General features: G+C 47.2%; 1 protein-coding gene and 1 pseudogene across 4 annotated transcripts in view; one reads left to right on the top strand and one right to left on the bottom strand.

Annotated features, from left to right (window-relative positions):
- Positions 1 to 1,414: 1,414 nt before the first annotated feature.
- LOC149325751 (uncharacterized) overlaps positions 1,415 to 26,046 on the top strand; it is a 113,506-nt gene continuing 88,874 nt past the window's right edge. Inside the window, exons 1-2 of one of the 4 annotated variants that reach the window (XM_089562669.1) lie at positions 1,415 to 1,548; positions 3,833 to 3,921. In XM_089562669.1, the coding sequence (XP_089418795.1) occupies positions 3,899 to 3,921 (23 nt within the window). In that variant the 5' untranslated portion in view covers positions 1,415 to 1,548; positions 3,833 to 3,898. Of the gene's footprint in view, positions 1,549 to 3,832; positions 3,922 to 11,864; positions 11,995 to 26,046 lie in introns of those variants that run through there. The other 3 variants (XM_089562670.1, XM_089562671.1, XM_089562668.1) reach the window with 3 other exon arrangements.
- Positions 13,389 to 18,605, bottom strand: LOC149325754 (uncharacterized; annotated as a pseudogene).

Raw genomic sequence — 26,046 nt, 5'->3', positions numbered from 1 at the left:
CGCCATCTTCCAGCCAGTCCTTCCGCGCACAGATGTTGAGTGGAATCTCCTTACCGCAGCAACCGCTACAATTGTTGACAGCCTTCACTTCAAGACCACGTTAGAAAACATTGTATTATGTAAGTAGGAACATCTATTTATTTTTTTGTACCAGTAATTTTTTCACTGTATATCTTATAACTTATATAATGCATCTTATATAATGCACTTAATATAATGCATCATATCCTGTTAACCAGCACATCATGAACCCAACAGATAATATTGTATAACTAGGAGCCATCACTTCTGCATTACCAATTACTTTGCTGCACTGTACGTTGTTTTTTTTTTAAATTTATGTAACCACTGCCCTCAATAATTCCTCTGGCCCTTGAGGATACACGAAAAAAAAAAGGCGGTCACATGCCTTGGTTCCCGTCTTATGCCTGTACTTCCGCTTCCATAAATAAACAGTCAGCGCCCGTGGTGTTGTGTTCGTTCCTTCGCCTTTCGTCCTCCTCAATTTTCCAGTCAGTTTCTTCCTTTCTTCGATCATGAACAAATTAGCCCTCAAGAACGTTCTCCTAACTTTTGAATGACTCAGTCTTGAGGGCTAATTTGTTCATGATCGAAGAAAGGAAGAAACTGACTGGAAAATTGAGGAGGACGAAAGGCGAAGGAACGAACACAACACCACGGGCGCTGACTGTTTATTTATGGAAGCGGAAGTACAGGCATAAGACGGGAACCAAGGCATGTGACCGCCTTTTTTTTTTTTCGTGTATCCTCAAGGGCCAGAGGAATTATTGAGGGCAGTGGTTACATAAATTAAAAAAAAAACAACGTACAGTGCAGCAAAGTAATTGGTAATGCAGAAGTGATGGCTCCTAGTTATACAATATTATCTGTTGGGTTATTTTTATGTTGATTTATTACTTTTTAATGGACTTTTGTTTTGTATCGATTTGTAATCGCCCTGACATATTCTTTGCTTCCTTTTATGTTTATCGAATTCTTTTAGATTGACCTTATGTTCTGCACTCAAGTTTGTATCACCCCCCCCCCCCCCCCCCGCCATCTCATCATGTAGTACTTCGACAGGGGCCCTTAAGGGGACGAATACATGATAATGAGAAGAGCTACAAACTCGGTGTACTAGATGACTCCAAGAACATTGCTTCTAGCTCCAGAAAACTCCTCCTGCTCCCCTCTGGTGCTGCTGTTGCAGAGCACTTTATAACCGTTCAGTGTCGTAGCTTAACTGAAGCTGCGTATTGCTATTCATAAAAGCGCGGCATTTAACGTCCAGAGATTTTCGTGTTTTCTGTCGTCGTTTATTACTGCCGCGAATTACACGGTTTCGTGCGTGACGCCCTCTGTGCAGCGCTCCGTCCCGCGCCTGTCTCCGCCCTCGGGATGGGGGGCGACGTCAGCTGCGGGGACCCCGGCGGAGGCCCCGACGCGGGTCGCCGCCGCAGGAGGGCGCCGACCGCGGTGCTGCTGGCACGCAGCCGGGCTCCCCCCACCGCCAGACCCTCGTCTGCGGCCCGTCAGCCTGACCTTGCGGTGAGTGTCGCGCCCAAACTGCTACCCGCTGCGCATTCGGTGCCACGCTGCTGCGCCTCCTGCGAAATCAAGCTAGGACTTGTGCAAGCGAAACGACGTTTTCCTGTCTTCCAGCGTGCCCACCGTTTTGCTGCTGTTGCGGGCCTCGTTAAGTTGCGCGCCAGCCACTTTCAGGCTAAGCTATGCTGCTTCTTTTTATACAGAAATTAACACTCGTAGCCAATCAGTATACCTTCCGAAGACGGCTGAAGCGGCATCAAAGCCACGCGCTTTGCCGAACGTCATTTTACGCAGACGGACTGATTGATTGGCGTGGTGCTGCTTCGTTTGAGATTTACACCTCTCGCTGGACGCTTATCAGATTACTCAAAATGGGACGCTTAAGTCGCTGTGCGCATATCCGAACGGGGCAGTTCGCTTTCTTCCCTCGCTTCTCTTTGATATTCACTTGGCGCTGTGCGGTGATATAGTGCAATCGGAAAAGAACCAGCGGATTAGCGCAGGATTGAGCGGTTGACAGAGGAATCGAAATGGCGACATCTTGTTATTTAACCACCCCTAACTTTGAAATGGGAGATTATATAAACTTGACATTTAGACGATATGACGAACAACCTGTACACTACGGTTCACTGCAAGGTTGACCAGATTTGCTCCCTGTAAGCACAGAAAAAGTTTTCGACTCAGCCTTGGTGAAGCAGAAATTTGTCGCAAGGCACGCCAATCCTGCACGGACGATTTTTAAAAGCTTTGCAGCTCAGTCCGACTGGCAGCCGAGATAAACGCGTGTATAGTTATTAAAACTGGTTATTGGTCTTATATTATAAAAGGAAATGCCTTGTCAAAAGAAACGCCGTTCTAGAAAAACTCCTATACTGGTCCAGTCTGAATTTCACTATAGTTTGCTGATGACGTTGCCTTGCTAGCTCTTGCTAAGGTCAACTGCTAAGCATGATCAATGAGTTAGACAAGCAGAGTAGAAAAGTAGGCATTAAAATTAACATTCACAAAACCAAAGAATGCTCAACAGTCACGCAATGGAACAGCAGTTCACATTAGGTAGCGAAATGCTAGAAGTGGTAAGGGAATACATCTACTTAAGGCAAGTAGTGACAGCGGATGCGGATCAGGAGAGGGAAATAACTATAAGGATAAGAATGGGGTCGAGCGCATATGGCAGGTTCTCTCAGATCATAAATGGCAGCTTACCAATATCCCTCAAGAGAAAAGTCTACAACAGCTGTATCTTACCGACATCTACCTATGGGGCAGAAATCTGGAGGCTGACGAAAAGCGTTCAGCTTATGTTAAGGACAACGTAGCCAGCTATGGAAATAAAAACGATATGTGCAACGTTAAGAGGCCGGAAGCGGGCGGAGTGGGTGAGGGAACAAACGCGGGTTAATGACATCCTAGCCGAAACCAAGAGGAAGAAATGGGCTTGGACGGGGAATGTAACGCGAAGGCAAGAATACCTCTGGTCTTTAAGGGTAACGGAGTGGATTCCAAGAGAGGGCAAGCGTAGCAGGGGGCGGCAGGAAGTTAGGTGGGCGGATGAGATTAAGAAATTTGCGGGAATACGGTGGCCACAACTGGCGAAGGACAGGGTTCATTGGCGAGACATGGGAGAGGCCTTTACCCTGCAGTGGGCGTAGTCAGGCTGATGGTGATGACTACAACATCGTTATTTATTGTACACAATATTCCACAGTAAACAAATTCATGACCTCCCACCGCAGCGAATTCCTCCTCTGTCTTGCATCCTTAAAACAAGTGGACCCGCCCAGATATACACCCTAAAGAGAAGAAATAGAAGTGCTACAGGTTCGCACTAATTATGCGAGGCAAATGATGAACTTATCCCTAACATACTCAATTGAAATAAATGGTATTGTGAAAATACCGGTTTTAAAGGAAATGTCTTGATGAGGAGTTCTCTGAGGCGTATGGTGGATGATGATACCTTTTTGTTTTAAATATTCAGTGTTGCATACTCTTCTGCCATCCACAATGTATCATAGTTTCGAGCAGAAAATTTCAGCTCATACTAGTATTCTGATCTTTAAAAAAACAGCGAAAACGAAGACACAGGACAGCAAAAAGGCAGACACCTACACGCTGTCGCCGGAGTTACAACAGCTTTATTACTTGCTCATCCACGTACTTAAAACCATTTTCATGCGCAAGCGCACATGAAAAAAAAAGCGCACAATCAAGCCCCAGTTGTCATTCCAAAAGACGCCACTCCTTGTCTTTGATAGTAACAGACAGATCTCTTATGCAGGACGAGCGCGGCGAAGTTCTGCGCCAGTTGGTCCGACATGTTCAAGGGTAAAGAGAGAGGAACAGGATGAGAAGTGGACGGGACGAAAGGTAACTAGCAACTGGGGTAACCAGCAACTTTATCGCAACATAGTAAGGTGAACGTCCGTGGCAGGATTCAGGCAAAATGGCTGAAAGCTAGCTAGAAACAAAGGCAAATGTTACCGAGAAAAAAGCGTACCTATCTCGCCATGAACCGAATCTCGCAGCGCTAACTCGTACACCACTTCAGTGGCACAGCGCACATACTGGTGGTTGTGTTTGGTAGCACAAGCAGCCCTGCGCCTACACAGGTGAGGTAACTCGCAGCGAGCCGAAAAAATGACTCGGGTGCCTTGCTTGCCCGCTACCTTCTTCAGGTTGTGGGCGAGCTTATGCATATGAGGCCGTCGCCGCCTGCCTTGTTCCTCAGCATCCACATCAGCTGTGATTGCCTGAAGGAGGGGCAGTGAAAAGCCCGACAGCTGTAACTAAACATTCCTTCTAAGACAGCTCAAGCAGAGAACGGACGAAGAACGGAACGTAGAACACGAGCGCTGACTTACAACTGCCAGTTTATTGCGATGCGTACTCTTGTAAAATTCGCAGTACAATGAACGGAATAAACAAGGAAACATACATGATGTACATCGAAAGGAAACGAGGCAATCAAAGAACACTTGTCGTCACGAAGGTATCATGTTGTTGCAGGAAGGAATGTCATTTCTTTGTCTGATAAAAGCACAGAAGGTTCACTGACACAGGTATATTTATTTTCTTTTATGTTAAAGCCTCCAATCGCTTCCCTGGTTAGTTGACCTGCGTGCTCTGGCCCGTTCTCTTGTCGTGTGCGTGTGTGGTTTTTTGGCGCCTTTAGTTTACAATGAATTACCAAGTACCCCAGCAAGAAGTTCTCTTATCCTATGACTCTGCATTGTTCGAGTTGTGGTTGACATGCCCGACAGTTTTTCATATGGGCTGCTATATGTCCCTTAGTGTATACTGGCGCCCTACCCCTATCCTTTCTTCTATCGCTCCCCCTTTCTTTCCTTCTCCCTGTCCTCTCCCAGTCCTTTTATTCCCGCTAGCCGCAGCTCAGGTGCTCCAGGCTTCGATGACAGATGCCGCGGCTAGCAACATCTTTTCCCTTCATATTTTATTTTATTATTACCAATAAATAGCCACTAACAACAACAACAACTATATGTCATTTATAACTCCTTCGCACATCTTTATTACGTTCACGGGAACGGCTATTAATTCACCTGCCCGTAGGCCCGATGTATTTGTTACCGCATATTAAGGGAATTGAACTGATCATTTCTTTCTCGCATGGGACGAATCGTTTTTGATGACTGGTCCTGCATGTTCTTACTGTCTTAGGAAAAGGGTGTACGCGATTGCAGATGTTTGCAACTTTTCTGGCGTGGAAAGCGCCACCTTTACATTTGCACGGTTCATAACCCTTTGAGAATATGTGACAGATTGTGGCAGTATGGAATGACTGCGACTTTTTGTTTGTTTCTTTATTCTCTCGAGCTTCTTCACTTTGGCAAACTCGTTTTTTATCTGCTTTTGAAGCTTCTGGTAGACAGAAATTAAAAGTTGTTTATGGCAACCTGCCTCTGATAGCCTATTACATTGGTTTTCAAGGCTGGAAAGCATGCTGTGTGGACATGATTTTTTGAGCACATTGCAAACACACCGACTAGCAATGGCTTGCTTCACCAATTTGGAATGAGCTGAATAATAGGGAACAACCGGTTTCTTATTTCGGGGTTCACAGGTCCAACATGTGTGGTGGCCTTGAAAGTAAAGCTTGATATCTAGAAATCTGGAAATGCGTTTTTCAGGCAACTCGTGTGATAAGACCAGAGGGCACATGGTCCAAGTAAAAACATTCATAACATGCTGTACGGTCAAGTCAAACGACTGGCAGGGGCCATTTATGACCACAAGATAATCATCGACGTATTTAAACGCCCGTGCCATTGACGAGCTGCGAACGATAGAACTAAGGTGCTGTCTATGCAATGGAAGAAACTGCCACTCAGGATGAGTGCTATACATGGGTATTCTTGATTTCTGAAGGTAACTGAGTTTGTTCCCTCTACAAAACGTTGAGGAGAGGTACACTGGCAGTAACTTGAGAAAGCCTTCTGCGGATGTACTCGATGCGTTGTGGAAAGTGATATAACCATGGTGATCCATGCACTCTTCTACTGTCTGAAGCAATGTTTCTTGTGGTATTGAATAATAAAGATATTTGATATCGATGGAGAAAGCAATAGTTTCCTCACCTTTCTGACCTTTAAGAAACTTTATAACTTAAAAGGAAGTGTTTACCAGAAAGTTGTCATGAACTTGCAAGATTTTCAATTATGCATTCAGAAACACGAAAACCGATTTTTGCCATGTACCATTTTCGCCCCATACGAGAAAGAAATTATATATTCAGTTCCCTTAACCTGCGGTGACAAATACATCGGAGAGAGCGGCAGATGCATTAATGACCATTTGCGCAAACATAAAGATGTGCAAAGGGGCGATAAAGGAGCAGCCCACATGAGGAACTGTCGCGCATGTCAACCAGAATTCGAACAATGCAAATAGGAGGCCATGCATTCAAATAACCAGGGAAGGGACAGAAGACATAAAATCGAATAGATACTTGAGTAGATGAAGCGCGCAAAAGAGAGCACAGAAAAAAAGTATGACACGAGACAGGCGCTACTTCGAGCTGTTCATTGCATCCAGGTGGGGCGTGGTGAAGGGACGATAAAAACACAAACAAAAACAGGGAAATGACACTGGCGAGGACAAAGACAACGCAATGGAGGTTACTACAAAAGTGAATGAGGGTAGGAGTGAAGGAGGGTAAGAAAGTGAAGTGAACAAAAGTTTGGTAGAACTAGCTTTTTGTGTCGCCGTTTGGGACCAGCCGCAGTGATCGTTGTGCAAACGCACGTGGTGGCGCGGGCCGATGCCATGGGCGGTCGTTCCGGCCTATGTACCTAGTGGCTGGGATGTGTTGGTTGTTGCTGTGGCACACCCGAGGGGTCCAGCCGGGTCCAGAAGCAGACTAGACGCGATCATGCTTCGTACCCAACTGCAGGTCGGGCTATCAGAGTTGTCCAGACCAAGTGTCACTTTTTAAGCTGCGTCTTGCTTTGCTGAACTATTCTTTTGGCGCCAGGCAGTTCCGAGAGCAGACAGAATATTGCAACCGAGCGACCACGTCTGCGAGACGCACTTTTCCGATCATACGTTATAAAATCGTACTACGCCGAGTTCAAATCAAATCAAATCAAATCAAATCTTTATTTACATCATCCAGATGTTAGGGGCGCAGACAAAAAGCTCTCACTGGAGCTTGATTGCGCGCCTGCGCCCCCGTACAAGGTTTCATGGTTTGTTTGATTGCATATATTGGCAGCAACTAACAAAAACAATTGCGTTTGAGGAAAAATAAGCGAGACACAACTGACTCGGAAAAAATAGGTAAACAAGAGATAAAAACAGACAAAAACAGCAAAAGAAATAAGATGCAAAAATACTGGTTTGTAAGATTAACACAAAGCATTTAGCAATAATGGTAAGTGGTAGCTGAGCATTTGACGTCCATAGTTAGTACGTATTTGGGGAATGAACCATTTATCTCGGTTTCTTATGGCATGAGTGTGTTCTCTAGGTGTTAGTTGAGACAAGGTTTCAAGAAAATTACGGTAGGTATTACTTCTCCTATATCGTTTTATTAAGTTGACATTATATAGATCGTGTATTGGAGTTATGTGGAAGGCATTAAAAAGGGGTTTTGTCGTAACGTCGCGGGGGATGCTTGCAATGCTTCTTATGGCTCGTTTTTGGATTACATGTAACCTGTTTAAGTTTGAGAGTGTGGTAGTTCCCCATACCGTGAAACAGTAGTTTAAAACGGAAGCAAACATGGAATTATAAAGAATTAGTTTCACTTTTTGTGGCAGAAAATAGCGCAGTTTACTTAACACACCAGTTATTTTTGACAGCTTGTCCGCTGTTTTATCGACATGTGTTGACCACGATAAATGCTTCTCAAAATATACTCCAAGGCTTTTTACGACAGGGACAACTTCTAAAGGCACAGACCCAATCCGAAGTGAAATGTCGCTGTCGCATACTGTTTTGTTTCTTGGCCTGAAAAGCACGACTTTTGTTTTATTTATGTTTATAGATAGTGAGTTTACGATCGACCAATGATTTAAAAGATGTAAACACGTGTTTGCTTGTTCAGTCAGATGATGTATATTGCTAGAGGTGAAAAATAAACTCGTATCATCAGCATATATTATAAATGTTGGGCGTGGGTCAATGAGAACGATGTCATTAATGTAGATGATAAATAGTAGAGGCCCCAATATGCTTCCCTGCGGGACGCCTGCTAAAACTGATTTCGGGTCGGATAATTTATTGTTAATTACTACTTGTTGTACTCGCGCTGATAAATAAGAGTGCAATATGTCATGAAAAACGCCACGGAAACCATAGAACTCAAGTTTAGCAAGCATTGTCTGATGATTAATGGAATCAAATGCCTTTGAGTAATCTACAAATACACCAAGGGTTAATTCGTGCTGTTCGAAAGATTGCAGGATTAGTTCCTTTTGAGTTAAAAGCGCTGTATCTGTGGAATGGCCACTTCTAAACCCATGTTGAGATGAGGTGTCAATAAGTTATGTTTGATACAAAAGCTAATGATCCTTTTGTACAGCAGTTTCTCTAGGCATTTTGAAAAAATGGAGAGGATTGATATGGGACGATAGTTCGACAAGTTATTTTTCTCGCCACCTTTAAAAACTACTGTCACCCTAGCAACTTGCATGGCTTGTGGGAAAACTCCCTGCAGAAAGCATAGATTAAATATATGCTCTAAAACAGGGCTAATTAGATCCATGGTATGTTTAATAGGTTGAATTTTTAGACCATTTACGTCCCTTGTACTACTCGTTCGGAGAGCAAGAAAACAGCTTTCAATTTCACTGCTATCCGTTGGTGATAAAAATGCACTACTTTGATTTCTAGATTTGAGATAGCTTAGGGAATCAGGATTATGTACACTGTTAACTAAAGACACGAAGTAATTATTAAAAGTATCTGCTAGTTCTTTTCCCGAAAGTTTCTGATTTCGGACTAAGATTTCTAGCTCGACGGGTTCCTGTTCTGTACGGTTTAGAACTTTATTTATTCCTTTCCACATGAGGTCGCTTCGGTTTTGTACATTACCAGTAAATAATTTTTCCATGTATTCCTTCTTGGTTTCTCGAAGAAATGTAGTTACTTTGTTGCGATATGATTTAAATTTGGCTAAGTCGTCGGAAGACCTAGTTCGAAGAAACCGTTTAAAAAGATTATTTTTCTTTTGAATCATATTTAAGCAACGACGATTTATCCAGGGCTTCCGCGCTTTACTAGGCCTCTTAGTTGTTTTATAAGGGAAGCATTTATTGTACAAAAATTTAAGTGTGTTTATAAATGTGTCATATGCTTTGCTAGGGTCAGTTATTTTGTAGACGTGATTCCAGTCAACTTTTCGTATTTCATTTCTGAAATTTTCGATAGTTTCATTTGTTATGCACTGGTATGTCATATAGGAAGGCTTACTCTTTCGAAATGCCGTTGGCAACTCGACAAAAAGAAAAATTGGCAGGTGATCACTAACTTGCGCTAGTACCACTCCAGACTTAATAAATTCCTTTGACAAATTGCTACAGAAAACATCAATGGATGTCTGTGTTAACGGTCGCGTTTTTTCATTTATGTAGTTGGTAAGGGCGTAACATTCGAACAACCTGTTTGCTTCTTGTGACTCGGGAGATGAGGACGAAAAGTCAATATTAAGGTCACCACTTAGTATTAGCTTTTAGTCATTTTCGGTTACCCAAGATAACATTTGATCTAAAAAGGACAGAAAAACTGAGATGTTCCCAGCTGGGGGACGGTATACAGCAGAAAATACATTGCGGTCAGATTTCAAAGAAATTATCTCATAATTTTCGTTCGTTTTTGAGAATTCTGGAATAAGGCAGCATTGGAAACATTTCTTAGCAGCTATCAACACGCCTCCGCCCTTTTTATTCGGGCGAGTTTGGAGATAAATATCGTACTGCGGCAGTTTCAATGGCACCGTATCTTTTTTATACCACGTTTCGGTTATCATAATAACGTCAAAATCAAAGGTAAAAGCATCCAAAAGGGCAATAACTTCATCTTCTTTGTTACAGAGTGACTGTGCGTTCAGATGAAAAAAAGTTGAGGCTTTTTTGTTTTTTGCGTACAAAGATGAAACATCATTTTGTGTAAAGAAGCCGGACACCCCTTTAGTAACAAAAAGAGTGCATGGGAGGGCACGCCTAGTTTATCTTGTCTAAGTCTTTCAGGCAAGCGATCCTGACCACATCCGAACTTTCGTCCCTTCTAGCTAGAATGTGGCCATGACGTGTCCAGACGAATTTCCAGCTTTTCTCCTTTTTACGCGAAATTGCCATTCCTAGCAGCTTTTTCAGGGCGGGACACAAGTGCTCATTTATGTAAATGGAGGTTTGTCCGGGGTGGCCAAGGTCGTTTGTAGTCATATTGGTTTTTTTTGCCTTTGTTAGAACGGTGTCCCGCTTCAAGCGGTTGCGAAACTGCACAATGATGTTCGGGATTGTGGTATTCCTGGTAGGAACACGGTGACAAGCATCAATGTCATCGAGCGCTATGGACTCGTTAATCACTTCACCAACCTTCTGTAATGTGTCTTGAAGGTTCTCATGCTCAGTTTCGGGAACGCCCTTAATTTCAATGTTTTTATTTCTGGAATACTGCTCTAGAACAGTGCATCGCTGTTCAAAATCTTCTACAAGCTTCTTGAGTCCATCACGCTCAGATGACAGTGTAGCATTTTCAGCTCTGAGTACCTTGTTTTCTTCCTTAAGCGCTGTAAACTCAGCAGCTATGTCATCAAATTTTTTGGAGCAGAAGTCAACACTGTTGGATAATTCGCGGCACTCTTTTCGAACGTCCCTCTCGATTGAGCTACGCAACGAAGCAATTTCCTTTCGGAATTCTATTCGGAGTTCTTCACGTAGCTTGTCGACATCAGTAGGCATATTTCAAAGGCAACGTCAGCTTGGCAGCGACAGCAGGGAAAAGGTACTATAATACTATAAACGTAAAAGGAGCACAACCACAGACCTGTGGGTGACAAGAAAAGCGTGCAGTCGGTCAGGCTTTGTCCCGCTGCCCCTGTCGCTGCCAAGTGAGGTAGACGCTGGTCCGATGGCGCTTATGTAGTTGATGGCCCCTGGTGGTGGTTCCCTGTCGTTGCAGCCCTCGGCGATGAGCAGAATAACTTGCGAGACGTAGGCACCGCAGGCGTTGCCGTGACGTCACAAAAAGTTCTTTTCCGGAGGATGAAAATCCTGGCACGTGGATTACGGCACAGCACAGCAGATCAGGGGTATCTGTGGGTGACAAGAAAAGCGTGCAGTCGGTCAGGCTTTGTCCCGCTGCCCCTGTCGCTGCCAAGTGAGGTAGACGCTGGTCCGATGGCGCTTATGTAGTTGATGGCCCCTGGTGGTGGTTCCCTGTCGTTGCAGCCCTCGGCGATGAGCAGAATAACTTGCGAGACGTAGGCACCGCAGGCGTTGCCGTGACGTCACAAAAAGTTCTTTTCCGAAGGATGAAAATCCTGGCACGTGGATTACGGCACAGCACAGCAGATCAGGGGTATCTGTGGGTGACAAGAAAAGCGTGCAGTCGGTCAGGCTTTGTCCCGCTGCCCCTGTCGCTGCCAAGGGCAAGTGCACCCAAGAAAGCGGTGCTGCTGGCGAATGCTGTGCCGAGTATTTTTCTCGGATCTCCCAAATATCTGGCAATTTCAAGAAAGCTTCAAAAAAAAAAAAAAACGACAGTTTGCAGCCACGTCTGCTATGCATCCGAGCAAGCGGTCTGCGCCCGCCGCGGCTGCACTGCCCTCGGGTACGGCTTGTGAAAAACAAAAAGATGCCGATCCATCATGGAGCCCTCAAAAGAAACTGCGCACATGTGGCTGGAGTCCATCATGCGTGTCAGCTGATCAAGGCACGTGCCCTTCTTCAACCATGAAACATGGACGCGCCTCCTTACGTAAGTGCGAGCTCTGTCTTCATCGGTATTCGTGGTGCTAATGGGGCTAATGTTTGTCGTGCACTGGTCCCTGTACTTAACATTCTAGGTGCTCAGCGTTTTCTGTACATGCCTTGACAGCGGAGCAATTACTTTCGGTGGTCAGTTTCCACACGCTGTACATTTCGGTGTCAAAAAGATGGTTAATTATGCCGGTAACATTTATAACAAATATGCAGCTGCATAATTTGCCGGAGCCTAGAACGCTCAATGGAGAAGTTCGTGGCCCAACGTTATTGATGTCTACAAATCGCTTTAGCATGCCAACTGCAATTATACTCAAGTGACATCCATCAATCCCAGTTTACAGTCGCGTAAGCATTTTACCTCTGCGCGTGCACGCCAGTCTTTCCTTGAGGGAGACAACAGCTCAGAATCGTCGGTGTCTGCTTAAAAGATGGGCATTAACAGAGATGTGCCAGAGGAAATTCCTCTAAACCATTTTCGCGTCGCGTAGCTAAAAGTGCACTGCACTAGACATAAAAACGAAATAGCCGGAGCCCTTCACTACAGCCTCCCTCATAGCCTGAGTCGCTTTGGGACGTTAAACCACCTAAACAAACAAACAAACAAACAAACAAACAAACTTAAATAGCGCCCGTGCATGCCGCGGCACCGAACGATCGCGCAACTCCTGAAGTGTGGCCGGTGCAGCCGGCGTCTAGACAAGACCCCGTCGTGTGGCGTCATCTGTCCGCGTTCGAGAGAAGCGCATGGGGCAGCGAACAAGGTCTGGTCGCGCCGCCGGGTGCAGTGTCAACACCTAAATATACTCTTACACTGTGACTTCTTCTACTCAAGCTATGGACCAACTTGCCCCAGACGCTGTTCTACTGCGTTACTTGCATAAATACACCTCTGTCCGTGCGCCTTCTGCGTTCTTATCAGACAAAGAAATGACGTTCCTTTCCCCAAAATATGATATCTTTGTAACGAAAAGTGTTCTTTGAATGCCTCACTCCCTTTTGATGTACATTATGTACGTTTTCTTGTTTTTCCATTCATTGTACTGCGCACTTTAAGAGAGGGCACACTGCATCAAACCCGAAGTTGTAAGTCAGCGCTCGTCCGTGTCCTGTTCGCGCTGTTCCAGAATGAGTACCTACCAACTCTGCCAGGCTTCTACTTTGTAACTTTCCTCTCCCTTGTGCTGGCAGGATTTCAAAAGCTCTCATCTCAGACGGGACCTAGCTATGCCTCTCTTGATTAGCTTTGACGAATGAAATGGCAAGATGGCCTCCTTGGAACGCGGCTTATAGGTCGTGCACACAATTTAATTTCCGCTAAAACAAACTGTAGGATTATTGGCAGGGGGAAATTCAGGCACGAGCGAGAACTGCTTGGCGCATTTTTCATCAAAAAAGGATGAGCGGTCCTGCATAAGAGATGCGTCTTTTATTATCAAAGAGAAAGAGCGGCGTTTTTTTATAAGAGATGGAGTGATGACCGGACTTGATAGTGTGTGTTCTTCCTGGGCGCTTGCGCAAGAAAATGGCTTTAAGTACATGAATGAGCAAGAAATAAGATGCAAGTATGGCAACAGCGTTTGTGTGCGCGCCTTCTTCTTGTCCTGCGTATTCGTTTTGGCTGTTTTTTTTTATCGAACATGAATAACAAACTCACCCAGCAATTCACGCTTCTGAGCTAGCTGATAGAGAGATTTTATCGTATTTTGTACTAAGGTCTTTATTATTTAGTACCTTTAGTTGGGCTGTGTTCTTGAGTCTGATAATGACGTCCTGCATTATTTTCCTCATCATCAACAGCCAAACAACGCCCACTGCAAGGCAAAGGCCTCTCCCATGTCTCTCCAATTAACCCTGTCCTGGCCAGCTCCGGCCTCTCTATCCCCGCGAAATTCTTAATTTCATCCGCCAACCTAATTTTCTGCTACCCCGTAACACTTTCGTTCTCTTGGAATCCACTCCGTTACCTTTAAGGACCGGCGGTTATCTTGCCTTCTCATTATATGCCCTGCCCAAGCACAATTCTTCCTCTTGATTTCGACTATGATGTCATTAACCCGCGTTTGTTCCCTCACTCACTCCGCCCGCTTACGATCTCTTCGCTTCCGATCCGACGTTACACCTATCATTTTTCTTTCCATATCTCGCTGCGCAGTCATTAACTTAAGCTGAACCCTCTTTGTTAGCCTCCACGTTGTAAGATACAGCTGTTGTATACTTTTCTATTGAGGGATATTGGTAAACTGCCATTCATGATCTGAGAGAACCTGCCATATGAGCTCCACCGCTTTCTTATTCTTCTAGCTATTTCTTTCTCGTGATCCGTATCAGCGGTCATTACTTGCCCTAAGTAGACGTATTTCCTTGTCACTTCCAGCTCCTCGCTACCAGTTGTCATCTGCTGTTCCCTTGCAAGACTGTTTAATATTGCATTGGTTTTTTGCATGTAAATTTTTAGACACCCATCTGCTCTTCCTGTCTAACTCATTGATCATGCTTTACAGTTCATCTCCTGAGTGACCTACCAAGGCAATGTCATCAGCGAATCGCAAATTACTCAGGCATTCTCGGTTAACTTCACATCTTCACAAGTCTGCGCAGGTGTCGAGCGCAGCTTGAAGCCATCTAAATTAAAATCTCCGGGAACACGCGTGTCATCAAATAGTCGATATCGTTCAGAGAAAAAGAGATCAGGCATCTTCGACATAAGTAAATCCTAATTCACCCATTTTCATGCCTAGAGTGGAGGAGATAATCACGGCGACATCATAAGTGGTGATTGCATTTTGTTGTTAAGAATGGTTGCTGTATAAAAGCAGTGTTCTTTAAAAAAAAATTGCAGTTGTTAGAGGTGCTGTTCCCTGTACACTTCGTTTCCTTTGTACTAGTCTTTCTGCGCTAGAAATTGGGCCAAATTTATTTGTTTAGCAAGGAACCCACGACGCCAAACGCCTAACAGGGGTGTGCAGAGATGCTCCTAGACAGAACTAAAAGTGTAAAGCCCAAGGAATAAAAATGCCTGTCGTCCAACTCCGCTGAACCTGGTTATACGGAGTGAAAGCTCTGTTAAGTATGTTTAGAGTTCTAGGCGCCCAGAATCTGCTGTGTGGTCAGATTCGGCATGGCGTCTTCGATTCACAGCCCAACCACTTGTACCTTCAACCGTTGCTTCCGAAAGTAAGCCCCGGCATTATTATTCCTCTCCAAATACCTCTTAGTACTTCATATTTGTTGTACCCCCATATTGCTTTATGTTTCAGTATCCCGGGATCTCTTCACCGTTTTGCCCTAAGAGACTGTTCGTGCTTTTCCCTGTATATCTACCCTTCTTTTAACCATATCCCGAGATATTTCTATTCGGTCACTGGGTATTTCATGGCCTTGTATTGTAAGAATCTGCTCGGTTGTATCTTTGAAAATCATCACACCTGACTTAGTTGCGCTAAACCTGAAACCTAGAACATGCCCTTCGTCTCCACAACACTTAACCAGAGTTTGCAAATCTTCCTGCCTTTCTGCTAACAGTACGATATCGTCCGCATACATTAAGCCTGGGAAACGTTGCTCAATGACCTTTCCACCTAATCTGTACGACAGATTATAACCACGATTACTTCCTTGTGCCTTCTTGTCATCTTTATAATATAAAGCATGAACAGCAACGGTGATAGAGGACAACCTTGTCTAAATCCTTTATCATCATTATCATCAGCCTGACTACTCGCACTGCAGGGCAAACGTCTCTCCAATTAACCCTGTCCTTTGACAGTTGCGGCCACTGTATCCTCCCAAACTTCTTAATCTCATCCGCCCACCTGACTTTCTGCCACCCCTGCTACGTTTGCCTTCTCTTGGAATCCACTCCGTTAAGGAGTGAAAAAAGCTGGACGAGTTGGTACATATTGCCACCTAGTATTGCCAGGTGGCGCATACGACGACGACGAAGTAGGGCTCGCGCCGTGAGGAATCTGTCGCCTTTGCTGCCCCAGCTTGCCTGGCCTTCCCTGTCTTCGTGCCTGCTATTAAAGCCCCCTTCGTCAACAAGTACGCTACAATATTATGACGAAATTAAAAGGCGCCGACCAAAAGAAAAGATGAGATGACGTTTCGGCTCCCCCACGGGAGCCTTGTTCACAATGAGGCAGAACGTAGCTGCGTTGTCCATTTTATACACGGCACAAGAGCGAACCCAGGCACCTGGCGTAGATTTGGGGCAAGTTTCCGTCATTCCGATTAAGCGTATGCGCTGTCGTCTGAATAATCAGCGATCCCATATAGAGGCGTGATATCTTGTCCTTTTCTTTTTCGATCACACGTGCCTCTGCCCAGTCTATGTTGCGTTTGGCGGATACTGAGTGCTCGGCAAGCGCATTTTGATCTGCGCGCCGGTTTTTGACGTCATTTTTGTGATCACGCAGTCTCCGCTCAAAGTCACCCGACTCGCCAATGTACACAGACGGGCAGTCCGCACATGAGATCGAATAAATAACACCTGGGAACTTTTCCTTCTTCAGTTTATCTTTGACGTGCACAAGCTGACTCCTCAGCTTTCGAGTGGGTACATGCGGGTGCATACATCGTATGACCGTAATATGCGCGCGAAAGGTTCGCTGATGCCAGGGACATAGGGAATCGCGGCTCGTTTCTGGGTTGCGCGATTTGCCTGCAGCCTGGGACGTTCCAATTGAAGCTGTACAGAGTCCATGACGTGTACAGGATAGCCACAGGTGGACAAGTCTCGCCGTACACGTACATCTTCAGCAATCCGGTCTTCTCCTCTAGAACACACTTCGTTTCGTCGGAGGAACGAAGACACCACGGAACGTTTCTGGCAATTAGGGTGAACGGACTTAAAATGGAGATAACGACCGGTGTGCGTGGGTTTCCTGTAAACGGTGAAATTCAGACGTGAAGACTGTCTGCAAACGAGAATATCTAAAAACGGGAGATGGCCGTCGATTTCCTCTTCAACGGTGAAGTGTATGCTTGGTTCCAAGCTGTTATGATGAATAGCAAAGTCATGCAATGCTTCTTTCTTCAGGATGCAAAAACAGTCATCCACGTACCTCAGGAATACCTTCGGGGCAGGCGTGAAGGACGCAAGGGCGTATTGACCCGTCCTTTTTCCGCACAATGACAGACGGCGATACCCATTCAGAGTTGTCAATTTTTTCAATGATACCCTCACGTTCAAGATGATTTAGTTCCTCGGACACCTGGTCTCTTACTGCTAACGGTAATCGCCGCAATTTCGCAACAACTGGAGTTGCGCCTTCACGAACTCGCACCTTGTGAATGAAGTTCTTAACCAGCCCTAGCTTCCCATCGAACAAGTGTGCAAAGTCGGCCTGCAATTCACTGGGAATGCCGTGAGGCGCATACGAAGGTGTCATGCAGTTTACGCACCTGCCATCGATTTGCAGATGCAGGGCGACGATGGCGTCCAACCCCAGGATGTCCGTTCCAACTAGCACGACATGGAAGAGCACGTTTGCTTGGCGACCGCGGAATACAACGGGAGCGACGAAACATCCCCGCACAACAATGCGATTGCGTGAAAAATCGAAGAGGGTGGCTGTAGATGGTTGCAACGACGTCGGAAGCTTCAGTCTCTCGTATGTAGCTGCGGACAAAATTGAGACCGCGGAGCCGGTATCCACTAACAAGGAAATAGTGACAGCGTGCACTTGCACGTCTACCTGTATTCCTGTTGTATGCCTTCGCCCCAGGTGAAGAACTGTCATAACTCCAATTTCATCTTCGGCAGTAACCCCTCGAATGGGCAAGGGTTGCCTTGGCTCTTCCAGACTTCTGCACATACGTTCGAAATGACCCAGCCTACCACATTTGTTGCACGTCCTTGTTCTAGCTTTGCAGGTTGAAGAACTTGCTATGTGCCGCGGGGAGCCGCAGCGGAAACAACCCCTAAAATTGGTAGTCGGCTGGCCTGGCGCTGCTCTAGAGACTGCAGAACGTTCTGGTCGCCCGGTTGGTGATGCATGACGCTCTATTACGTCAACACCCGTACGTGGAGCGAGTTGCAGCGAATGCTGCTCTGTCGTTTCCATTGCTCTGGCAATGTCGAGCGCACGTTGCAACGTCAGAGCAGAACCTTCTAGCAGCAGTCGCTCCCGTAGTTGGCGGTGGCCCGTCTTTTCTACAAGCTGGTCCCGAATGAATTCTTCCACTTGCGTACCGAAGCCACATGTAACAGAAAGCTCTCGAAGAGCTGTGACCAATGCATCCACGGATTCACCTGGCAGCTGAGCACGCTGGCGGAACCTTTGTCGCTCAGCGATGGCATTAGTCGTGGGAACAAAACATGGCGATGTCAAATTTATCCTGTTTGGCCGTTGTCTTATCGGCCGCATCTGTGTCTTGCTGTTTTCCTGCTGAAGCTGACGACTGTTCTTCTGGCAATGCGTAGAAAATGCGCTGACCTTCCACGCCCAAGCAGTGCACCAAGAGCGCTTTCCTACGATCAGCAGGGTGGGCGTTGTTCCCCGAGGCCAGCAAATAATTTTCAAACATCCTTCGCCACTACTTCCACGGAATGGCTGGCCTTCCCGGCGCTGGCAGGAATTCCGGTGGCTGAAGCAGGTTCATCTTGTAGCTCATTCGCGTCCACTTCTGTTTACCTCGTCGCCATCTCTTGTATCGCCGGCTGGCACACGCAGAGCAGCAGCCAGCCAAGCAAGCACGACACCAGTAGCCGAACGAAGAAGACCTTTTTAATAGATTAGTTGCGTCATTATATGCACAGCTAGGGTAGCCCGTGGCGCCCTCCAGGATAGGTTAAGATAACTATAACAGAGAGCTTCTCTGCCTCTTCTTGTATCCTTTGCCATTCTCTCTCGGCGGCTTGTCTTATTCTTTCTCTCTCTTCCTCTTCTTGCACCTCTTTTCATTTCTGGTCCACCCACTGAACAACCCCGACTCGAAGTAACAGCGCAAAAAACATAGTCAGATCACATAGAATAAGAAGACACCACGAGCGCTGGCTTACAACAAGTTTATTTCGAGGTAAACATTGCCTGATATACTGCCTACACACAGCACGTGACACAGATACGTGACTTCTGCCGCCCGTGTCATCACTCCGCCCCAGAGTCATCGCGCGTCCAACAGCTCCAGTTCTTTTGTTGTCAAAAGTACAGATGGCTTGCTGATACAGTCGTCTCCAAGCTTCATTATCTCGGCTGCCTCAATTATCTCGCGAACGAGCTGGTCGGTATGCTTTTCTATCACATTGCACTGTGCATACTCAGCCGAGCAAGTTTTTGATGTGCAATCCCTTACATGAATTCCAATATGCCAGCGTGCTTGTTGAACGTTAATTTTATGTTCTTTCAGCCTTTCGTTGGTGCCTGTCTGGCCTATGTACTTCTTCCAATTTCACCGGAAGGAAATAAACAACGCCTTCCGCGCATTCCACGAAGCGGGTCTGGTGGTTTGTTGTGCACCCGCGCATTTTTTCCGGCTCTTCGGCGTTCACGCGCCGGCAAAGGCTTTTTAGTTTTCTCGGGGCTGTGAGAACGACATTAACACCAGCTCTTCGGCCAATCTTTTTGAGACGGTGGGAGATGTTGTGGTTGTAAGGTAACGGGATTAAGGGCAACGGGGTGGATTCCAAGAGAAGGCAAACATAGCAGGGGACGCCAGAAAGTTAGGTGGGCGGATGAGATTAAGAAGTTTGCGGGGATACAGTGGCGGCAACTAGCAAAGAACAGGGTTAATTGGAGAGACATGGGAGAGGCCTTTGCCCTGCAGTGGGTGTAGTCAGGCTGATGATGATGATGATGACGGACCAACAAGTCCAAACAGCCACTTTACTTCGGTCCCTTGACTGTTTTAATAAATGTTTACCAACCGTGGTTCGATTCCCCAACTCCATCAATTTCGTACTCGGTTCTATTTAATTTATTCACTTGGAGCATAACTACACCACCCCTTTAATTGGTTGCATGGTTACTAGCTAAAGTACACTCTTAGGAAAAAGGGGCTAACAAGGGGCGAGAGGTTAGTCCTTATGGGGACTAACTGAACTGCCACTGGCAATCGTCCTTTTCGGGACTAACTGCAAAGTGTGTAACTATTGGTCCCCTTGGAAAGGGTGCAACGTTAGTCCCCGGGAGCAGACGTTTTATGAAAAGATGCAAACGACGCGTGATTTCCAGCGTAATTTATAGCCGGACAGTTTCCCGCAGAACTTGACAAGCATAACGATAAAGGAAACAGAAATAAACATGCATAAAAACACCAGGATTCGAACCAACAACCTTTCTATTATGAGCCGAGCGCGGATATTACTAAGCCACCACAGCGGTCGGTCCACGGCAGAAAATAAAAGCCTTATATGCGACACACAGACATTGTCTGTCCTTACCGCTCAAATTGTTATCAAACATATTGCTGTTTAGAGCACAGTATGATGATTTTGGTGTCATATGCTTTTGAAACAACCTGCGATAAGCTTTAATGCGCACGCACAACGGTCTAAATCGCGTTTTGGTCAGAAAAGAAGTGCTGAACTGTGTATACATTACGGCCTGTACTCCACAACCGCTACAGTTGTTTTCTTTCATTTCATTTTTTTTGCGTATAAAATGGTCTTATTTCTTGCAGTTGGCAGCTGCACATTACAGCCTGTTGAAATCAAATATAGAAGGCGATGGTTCACTTCGCTTTCTGTTACTGGCGGACAGCGGTGACAGAGAATTGACTGCTTGCCACCCACCGATTCGCTAAGTGTCGCCGATACTTACAAGCATCAAATAAGCTCGTAAACAACGGCAACGATATGAAACTACGTGTACTTGTTCAACCCTAACCTTTACAACTCACATTTGACACCTATTGAAGCTTGTAGTAATTGTTTATGCACTTGCACAGCTGCCAGCCATTTCGCTGACACGAAGCCTTTTTCTCACGCAAAAGGGTATTCGCTTCATCACAGGCAGCGGCGGTGCTCTAACTGACCTTAGACCACGCCCTGCGCTTCAAAAATTGAGTACTATGGCAGTCAGGGTCTTCTCGCGCGATTTTCGCGTGCTGCTATGCTGCGATTCGCCCCCCGTTAGTTCTTTCTCGGCAGTTAGTCCGTTGAGATTGCGCACGGCACGCATTTGTGGCATAACGAGCCGTTTTCAGGACTAAAGTTGTCTTTACTCCCCCCTGGGCCGGTTTTTTTCTCAGAGTGTACAATTGGCCCCGTTTGAAATTCGCGCACTGTGACACCACGACCATTTCGACCAATTGAAAAGCGTGAGATTTCTGCCGACAACTCCTCCTTACAACGATGAGGCATTAAGGGCTTGCGCCTTAATACTTGCGCAGACCTCGTCTTTAAGAACCAGGTATTGGTACAGCAAGTCGAGTATATATCCATCTATTTCTCCGACAACAAAGCTTCCTTCATGACATTCAATAACTGTTAGTGGATTGCTTCTTGAAGAAGGAATATGTGTGAAAAATAAGTTGTCTGTAATTGTACACACACGCCTTGCTCGAATTCCTTGCCTCAATCTATTGAAAACCTGAAGCCGCTTATGAGCTGCGCTCAAATTTCGCATTAGCAAGTAACGTAATCGGCGACAATTTTTTTTTGTTTTTGTTTAAAATTGCGCCGAATTTTGCGACACTGAGAAAGCAACAGATTCTTTCTTTAAGTTTTTTGAAGAAAAGAAATCATACATTCTGACTTTTTTATCAAAAAGGGTTCATCAACAACTAGTTCCTTTAGGCTTTTTTCCAGAAAATCTGAGACAGACTCTTGGAAAGTGCCCGCTGCTTCCGAAAAAAAGGACACTCCATCTTACGTGTCATGGCAGAAAAAACTTTTCAAGATTCATAGATTCACACAAGATTCACAACATTTCAAGATTATATGCCAGCTTGCTCTGTATATGTCAACACTGACTCGCCTTCGGCAGAACGCCCGCACTTCCCCAGTAGAACAAACGGGGCTCTGAATTACTGGCCCTTGTGGGCCCAGCACGGGTGCCCACGTAGGCCTGACGTTGGATATGTGCGGGATTGGCAACTAGGCATCGCGCGGGACCCACAAGGGCAGCCCAGTGCATTTGCTGCATAGGACCAGCTGGGGACCCCTATGGTCTCGATATATAAAAAATTGGTGTGGTTTAGCTCTGGTTAAACCTGATTGGTTGCGAAAGCAATGCACTGCAACAGCAGTAGAGCGACTAGATTCAGATATAGACTCTTCGTCGGTGACTTCCATGGCGAGACTCCTCTACGACCGCGGCACGACCGACTCCTCCTGGCTGCGGTGGAGACAGCAAGCTGACGTCAGGCGTCGCCATAGCAACGGGGAGGCTGACGTCACACCATCTGTTAGGCGCGGCGGCGGCTCCTTGAGGAGCAGGGGTGTCCGCGGATCACGCGACAAGCGGTTAGACCTGGCGTAGTATTGCTTTGGCAATAAAAGCAACAGGGGCTTCTTCCTGGGGTCCTTGTGGGGCCCAGATGTGCAGTAATGGGCTTCTCCGAGGGTGCCTACAGGGGGGGGGGGGGGCTAAGGTGGCAGTGCAGCGGTGCACTGGCACCGCTAAAGTGGCAGTGCAGCACTTGGGTTAACCCGTGCCAGGCCCGCACGGACTAAGCCGTGCCAGGCCCACACGGACTAATCCGTGCCAGACCCACACGGGCTAATCCATGCCAGGCCAGCATGGGCTAATTCGTGCCAGGCCCACACAGGCTAATCCGTGCCAGGCCCTCACAGGCTAATCCGTACCAGGCCCACACGGGCTAACCCGTGCAGGCCCACATGGGCTTACCCATGCCAGGCCCACATGCAAAGCCTTCCACTTTCTCTTCTAAACCGGTTTTGCTTGGGACGATCCCTCCCTCACCATCATTTCTTCTTAGAGACGCCGATAGCTACACGTCGCAGCCATTCTTCTCCGGATTGTAGCCTCCTCGGTGCGTGTTATCTTTTGCCCATCGGACCAGAAACACGGGCTCCGATGCAGGCCCGAAGAGGTCTATTGGACAGTCGCTGGTATTAAGCGACAGCGTAAGGGGCTCGTTGTGCAGAAATCCCGGCGTCGCCCGTCGGAAAAAAATCCCACAACTCTTGTAACTAGAAAGTAGAAAAAAGAAAATAGCGGGCATTTGGGTTTCGAACCCCAGCCCACTGCGTCAGGTGGACACGCAACGGATACGCCGCGAAGGGTTTTATTTTTTCTTTATTGCGCGTAGGCCACGAAGGACGGTTGGGTCAGGCATGTTTGAGGGGCACCCAGTGAACACGTTGTGGGGTGTATGGCCTTAGTAAAGTTTGTTTGGAATGTGTTCTGAACTTACAGTAATGAAAAAAAAAACAAGTATTAATGTGCTAAGAACGCGTCAGAAATTGCACGGAATGAAAAGGCGGTTTTATGGTGCTTTATTTATTTATTTTGTAACGGGGGGTTTGTTACGAGGTACTGGGGCGACGGGAACGGCAACGGCAGCAGTCTCGGATCAGGTCGGCAAAAGACACACAAGCGTTGCGCTGGCAAAAACTCTCGAGAACACTGTCACCTCGTCTTCGTCTTTTCAAATCATCCGACGCATCTTCGTCTTTATCCTTACAATCGCCCCGGGGACAAGAGGAGCCATCCTGGCGACTTAGGATGACGGCAAGACGGCGGGGTCGTAGTAGGGCTTGAGGCGCTGGACATGAACGGTCTCCCGTCCTCGGCGGCGGAGATCAGGAGACGGCGTGAGGGGTTCCACGATATAATTAACCGGAGAGGTGCGCTCCAGCACACGGTAGGGACCATGGTACTTCGCAAGAAATTTTGAGGAGAGACCGGGAGTTCCTGAAGGGATCCAGAGCCACACAAGTGCGCCAGAAGTGTAGTTCGGTGAGGTTTGGTCGTGGTCGAGGCGGGAGCGCTGGCGATGCTGGGTGTCAGTCGTGAGTGACCGGGCAATTTGGCGGCAGTCTTCAGCGTGTTGCGCGGCTTCGGAAACAGGCCGATATTCGGATTCATCAGGGCGGTAAGGGAGAATTGTGTCGATAGTAGCAGAGGGTTGGCGGCCGTAAAGTAGGAAGAAAGGAGAGAATCCGGTGGTAGACTGCGTAGCGGTATTATACGCATAAATAACGTACGGAAGGACGAGATCCCAATTCGTGTGGTCAGAAGCGACGTACTTGGAGAGCATGTCTCCGAGTGTGCGGTTAAATCGTTCAGTGAGGCCATTGGTCTGCGGATGATAGGCGGTGGTAGTTCGGTGAATCGTGTTGCACTCTTGGAGAAGCGCCTTCACCACCTCAGATAAGAACACGCGGCCTCGGTCACTGAGCAGTTCACGAGGTGCACCGTGGCGAAGGATGAATCGGTGCAAAATGAAGGAGGCGACGTCCGTCGCTGTGGCAGCCGGAAGGGCAGCAGTTTCGGCATATCGTGTAAGGTGATCCACCGCTACTATAGCCCAACGGTTGCCGGCTGCAGTGTATGGAAGCGGACCGTATAAATCAATGCCAACGCGGTCGAATGGGCGTGGAGGGCATGGTAACGGCTGCAGCTCAGCAGCAGAACGATGGGGAGGTGTCTTGCGACGTTGGCAGGGAATGCATGAGCGGACGTACTTCATGATAAAGGTGTACATTCCGCGCCAGTAGTAGCGCAGCCGTATGCGGGTGTAGGTCTTGAAAACGCCCGCGTGACCGCTGTGGGGGGCAGCATGGAAGTATGCGCATATCTCCGAGCGTAAGTGACGTGGAATAACGAGCAGCCACTTGCGACCTTCGGAGTTGTAGTTACGGCGATAAAGTAGGGTGTCACGAATCGCAAAATGGGCAGCTTGGCGGCGGAGCGCACGTGACGGTGAAGCAGCCGTCGGGTTGGCGAGAAAGTCAAGAAGGGAAGCGATCCATGGATCCATGCGTTGCGCTGAAGGCATGTCGCTGAGGCTAAGCATGGGCAGAGAAGCGTCGGAGGTGGAAAGGCTGGCGATCTCGGCTGGAAGGGGGCAGCGTGACAGTGCATCAGCATCTTGGTGCTTGCGGCCGGTGCGATACACGACGCGGATATCATATTCTTGCAAGCGAAGGGCCCACCTAGCGAGGCGGCCGGAGGGGTCTTTCAGGTTGCAAAGCCAACAGAGCGCATGGTGGTCGGTCACAACGTCAAAAGGGCGCCCATAGATGTATGGTCGAAACTTCGCGAGGGCCCATACAATTGCCAAACACTCTTTTTCAGTTACGGAGTAGTTGCGTTCTGCTGGTGTGAGTGTGCGGCTAGCATAAGCAACGACGTATTCGTCAAAGCCAGGTTTTCGTTGGGCGAGGACAGCGCCGAGGCCAACACCGCTGGCGTCCGTGTGAACTTCGGTAGGAGCGGCCGAGTCGAAATGGCGCAGAATGGGCGGCGCCGTGAGGAGACGGCGCAACGTGTTGTATGCGTCGTCGCACGCTGGAGACCACAGTGATAAATCCGCACTTCCAGACAGCAGTTGAGTCAAAGGCGCAGCAATGGACGCAAAGTTGCGAATAAACCGGCGGAAATACGAGCACAAACCCAGGAAGCTGCGCAGGTCTTTGATGGAGGTAGGTTTGGGAAAGTCAACCACAGCACGAAGTTTCGCTGGGTCGGGACTGACGCCCTGCTTAGAAACAACATGACCTAAGATGGTTAATTGACGGGCGGCAAAACGGCATTTTTTTAAGTTCAGCTGCAGGCCGGCGTCAGAGAGGCAGGTCAAGACGTGCTTCAAACGGGAGAGGTGGGTGTCAAAGTCCGGGGAAAAGACCACAATGTCGTCGAGGTAGCAAAGGCATGTCTTCCACTTATGTCCGCGCAAAATGGTGTCCATCATCCTCTCAAAAGTTGCGGGGGCGTTACAAAGCCCGAAGGGCATCACCGTAAATTCATACAAGCCATCCGGTGTCACAAAGGCGGTTTTGGGGCGATCGGCTTCTTTCATAGGAACTTGCCAGTACCCGGAACGCAAATCGAGGGAGGAAAAGAGTTCGGCCCCTTGCAAAGAGTCCAGAGCGTCGTCTATGCGCGGCAGGGGATAGACATCTTTGCGCGTA

Source organism: Amblyomma mixtum, chromosome 10, assembly GCF_055824585.1.
Source record: "Amblyomma mixtum isolate Tamu chromosome 10, ASM5582458v1, whole genome shotgun sequence".
NCBI lineage: Eukaryota > Metazoa > Arthropoda > Arachnida > Ixodida > Ixodidae > Amblyomma > Amblyomma mixtum.
The sequence above is the reverse complement of the archived record's forward strand: the minus strand, read 5'-3'. Positions and strand labels throughout refer to the sequence as shown.